Genomic DNA, 1,991 nt, shown 5'->3' with positions numbered 1-1,991 from the left:
ATATATATATATGTATATATATATATATGAAAAACGTAATTTACAAATTAAATAATAATAATAATAATAATAATTATTATTATAAAATATTAATTATCGACATATTACATATTTAATTTACATATTATGGAAAAAGTATCATTGAATAAAATACTCTATATAAAAAGTTTTAAAAATCTAAACATTTATTTACAATTTAACTACTACTACTACTAGTACTACTAATAATAAGTGACATTACTCACATATTTAATTTAAATATTAATAAGAATATAAAAAGTTAAAATAAAATATGGTCAGTTTTGATTCATGATGACTTTAAAAGTTTGTTTATCACGACAAACATTGTGTGTATGTATCTTTAACTACATAACAGATGTCACATGAACATGATCAGAATAGATCAATGGCAGTTTTATAAAACTCACATCACAGTGATGGCTCTCGACTCATTTTACGTAGGACATTTTAACCTGCATTTCAGTGAACGAGTCAGACTAACGGTTCAGCGAGGAAGTAAGTTGTCTGAATGATTCAACTTTTATCCATATTTTTAAACATAAAACTGAAAAATTATTGCTATACTTATACTTCTATATGGTAACAGCAATCCCGAAACCTCCAATCTGTTCAAAGCAAAATGAAAGTCATCAGTCTGCCTACCCAGAGAGAATTACTTCAGGCAATGATTTCATGACATCAGATTGAGGCAGAAATCAAAAAATAAATAAATCAATCACTAGCACATGCACCGAATGACCGCAAGCCTTTGATGAGGTCCGATTGCGACCCAACAGAGAGGTGAACGTGATGACAGGCCTCATGGATGTGGTTAGTCACAGCAGTATGTAATATAAGGTGTACTCACTCCTGGGCTCCCGCGGTCCGTCCACCGTGACCTTAATGGCTCTGTGGTAAGTGGCCACTTGCGGTGGGTTTGTGAATACTGTAATCGTCAGGCTGAAGCTCTTCCCTGTGCAAACACAGAAACATTTAAGGACTTTACTCACTGTCAAAGCAAAACTGAGCACTTTGAGCTTATAATTCAGGGGACGTTTAAAGATTTTACTATTAGCGATAATGATTTCAGCATACTTTTTGTACTAGTTTTTTGTTTTATTTTAATGTTCTCAGAACAGAGATCAGTGGGCTGCTGGGAAATTGTGCACCGCTACAATCTAGACAGCTCACTTCCCTAAACACTGTTTCCAGACAATTTGTGCTCTCTGGTGGTTTAACACAGGGGAACAAGGGATTAACATGACGCTCCAATAGTTCCTACTCATGAATGCCCCTGGTTTGCTGGAGACAGGAAGTAGTGGGTGGAATACTTTGGCAACTTTGGGAAACAGCTGGCAAGACGTGTGGAATCTCAGCACCACACAGCAGCACAGATCTGCTGACACTGATTTTATATGACTTGGAATCATAAAATATAATTAAATACGACCAAATGGCTCTCATAATGTAAAAATAATTTGCACAATATACAGTATAGCATGTCATTGTGACCTGGAATCTTCTAAAAATCAAAGAAACCTCAAGTGTCAAAAATCATGAAGCTTTACGAATCAAAGAATCAAAAAGATTCCTGTTGCTATTTGATCTTTTTTTTTTTTTGGAGTGTACAAGCTTTAAACAAAATGTTTAAACAAGATGTAAAGGTGAAGTGTGTAAATCTTTAAATGTTAAAATACTTAACAACAATAAATATTCAGCTGCGTCCAAAATCGCATGTATATATATACACATACACAAAAAGTTCTAATTTTTTTAATGGTGTATATATATATATATATATATATATTAGTGCTGTCAAACGATTAATCGCGATTAATCGCATCCAAAATAAAAGTTTTTGTTTACATAATATATGTATGTATGCTGTTTATATTTATTATGTATATATAAATACACACACATGCATGTATATATTTCAGAAAAATATGTTATGTTTATATATTAAATATATTTATAAATAATATAAATTA

At 31.8% G+C, this 1,991-nt stretch overlaps 1 protein-coding gene across 1 annotated transcript in view; it reads right to left on the bottom strand.

Annotated features, from left to right (window-relative positions):
* Window positions 1–1,991, bottom strand: part of LOC107743311 (runt-related transcription factor 2-like) — a gene marked incomplete at its 5' end in the record, with an annotated part of 27,483 nt that overhangs the window by 23,471 nt on the left and 2,021 nt on the right. Inside the window, one exon of the mRNA XM_016556484.1 lies at window positions 869–973. Coding sequence (XP_016411970.1) covers window positions 869–973 — 105 coding nt within the window. The remainder of the gene's footprint in view (window positions 1–868; window positions 974–1,991) is intronic.

The sequence above is a fragment of the Sinocyclocheilus rhinocerous genome, unplaced genomic scaffold (genome assembly GCF_001515625.1).
Source record: "Sinocyclocheilus rhinocerous isolate Xijiao unplaced genomic scaffold, SAMN03320098_v1.1 scaffold827, whole genome shotgun sequence".
NCBI lineage: Eukaryota > Metazoa > Chordata > Actinopteri > Cypriniformes > Cyprinidae > Sinocyclocheilus > Sinocyclocheilus rhinocerous.
The sequence above is the reverse complement of the archived record's forward strand: the minus strand, read 5'-3'. Positions and strand labels throughout refer to the sequence as shown.